Source organism: Octopus bimaculoides, chromosome 2 (genome assembly GCF_001194135.2).
Source record: "Octopus bimaculoides isolate UCB-OBI-ISO-001 chromosome 2, ASM119413v2, whole genome shotgun sequence".
Classification (NCBI taxonomy): Eukaryota; Metazoa; Mollusca; class Cephalopoda; order Octopoda; family Octopodidae; genus Octopus; species Octopus bimaculoides.
In genome coordinates, this window is record NC_068982.1 from 148,339,027 (window position 1) to 148,341,286 (window position 2,260).

At 35.1% G+C, this 2,260-nt stretch overlaps 1 protein-coding gene across 3 annotated transcripts in view; it reads left to right on the plus strand.

Moving 5' to 3' along the window:
- Positions 1-2,260, plus strand: part of LOC106869099 (solute carrier organic anion transporter family member 1C1) — a 40,312-nt gene that overhangs the window by 15,307 nt on the left and 22,745 nt on the right. For all 3 annotated transcript variants that reach the window (XM_014914637.2, XM_014914636.2, XM_052965655.1), the window contains exon 5: positions 1,299-1,535. In XM_014914637.2, coding sequence (XP_014770123.1) covers positions 1,299-1,535 — 237 coding nt within the window. The remainder of the gene's footprint in view (positions 1-1,298; positions 1,536-2,260) is intronic.

Sequence of the window (2,260 nt, forward strand, 5' to 3'; positions counted from 1 at the left end):
CCCTTCCCCATCCCAAAAAGAAAAGCTCTACATTGTATTTGTCCCATCTTCGTTGAGCCCTGTGTGGCTAATAAAAGAAATGTATCTATCTATCTATCTATCTATCTATCTATCTATCTATCTATCTATCTATCTATCTGTCTGTCTGTCTGTCTGTCTAGATCTGTCTATCTTATATGTCAAAGGCGAGGTGACAAGAAATAAAGTCTCTTCTAGTATTGACCATTCTTAGATCTAGTAACTGGTGCTTCCTTTATATCAAGGTCCCAAGCGTTATATATTAAAATCGTTAGCTGCCAAGATGTGAGGATCATTTTGTCTACTTCCCTTGTTTGGCTGCGTACAGCAATGCGTAAACAAAATAGTTTAGGACTAATTTTGCAGCCATAGCTACCTGATGGAAGACAAATAGTCACCCATCTTTCACTTTTGGTTGTCTGTCAGAGTTTACTCTCTTAGCATTTACACTTTTACTAGACACTCACACGGTGATAATTGCAGATGTTATGGAAATGGTAGTCAAGTCTAAGGAAATAGTCAAATCCATACTGCAGGACAACAAAATATTTGTGAATCTACTACTATTTAGAGCAGGGATTTCTGCCAGTTTGAGACGCAACTTAGCGCAAGGGTGAACTTAAATGATGATAGCTAAATGTCTTGATCATAGACATGATATGAACTGTCAAAATCTCTGCAAGTTGCTCAAGCACTATATTTCACTATCCTCATCTTCGCAACGTTCTGGAATAAACTAAATTAATATTGGCTTCAAAATTTGGCACTAGGCCAGCAATTTCGGGGAGGGGAGGGGAGAAGAGTTGATCCACGAAAGGATAAAAGGCGAAGTCGACCTCGATGGGGTTTGAACTCAGAACATGAAGACGGACGAAATACTGCTAAGCATTATGTCCGGCGTACTAACGATTCTGCCAGCTCACCGCCTTGAACTTAAAACCTGTTAGCACGTCGGAAAACCTGTTTAGCGGCATTTCTTCCATCTTTACGTTCTGAGTTCAAATGCTGCCGAGATTGACTTTACCTTTCATCCTTTCGGGGCCAATAAAATAAGTACCAATTGAAAACTTGGGTCGATGTAATTCGGCTTATCTCCTCCCACAAAATTGCTCTGTACAAACATTGGAATTTAATATTATTCATTCTATTGCAACTAAGATCAATCTTATAAAATGGCATATGGTCTTTAACATCCACACATGTGAAAAAGGCCAGTGCATATACGTTTCTACATTTGAATTTGCATTTACTCTACACGTGTTTATTTTCTCCCCTTAAAGATGTAAATATAACTCCAGAAGATCCCAGATGGATTGGCGCTTGGTGGCTGGGATTCTTAAGTTTTGGCGGTGTATCTATAATTTTGTGTATCCCATTAATATTCTTTCCGAAACATTTGCCACGTAAACATAATGATGATGGTAAGACGACTGAAATGGTGGAAATGACAGAAACGAAGAAAGACAAGAAGCTAAAACCAGAATTTAACAAAGCAAATGTTATAAAATATATTAAAGGTAGGTTTGTTTGTTCAATAACATTGCTTCCTGATTCTTGTTTTCTTTACATATGTGTATGTCCATACATGCATACGTTCGCTGCTTTAGAAATAGGTCTATTGAAACAGATATGATTCAATGGAGTATTTGAAATAAAATTATTTCTTAATTCTCACTTTCTTACATATCAAGACATAGATATATTCACTGCTACAGTAACAAGTACGTTGATATAAAGTTGACATAATGAAGTGAGAAGAATGTTATATCCTCGATTAGTGAAAATGCTACCAATCATAATTCTGCAATAATAATTTCCTTGGTTACGTAAATTACAATGTCATATGACGTCATATTATACTGCTATTTAGGAACGATTTTGTACTGACTACATGAATTATCGCTGTAAACAAGCAATTATAAAGACAACAATAAAAAATACCATCCAAAGAAATAATAACAGAAAATTTAAGTGTTACTATTTCTTTTATTATTATTATTATTATTATTATTATTATTATTATTATTATTATTATTATTATTATTATTATTATTGTTCAGTAGTTTTATTTTTATAACGTGCTTTCACTTCACTACCGAGCGCGGCTCTGTGCGCCTTGGGTATGTGCTGTGGTTTGCTGTGGTGCTCTTATGTTTACTGTATTGAAAGTGTTTTGCATAGAATGTGTGCAATACCCAGTAGTGCAATTTTTTGTATGTTATATATATTTGTAAGTCCTGGT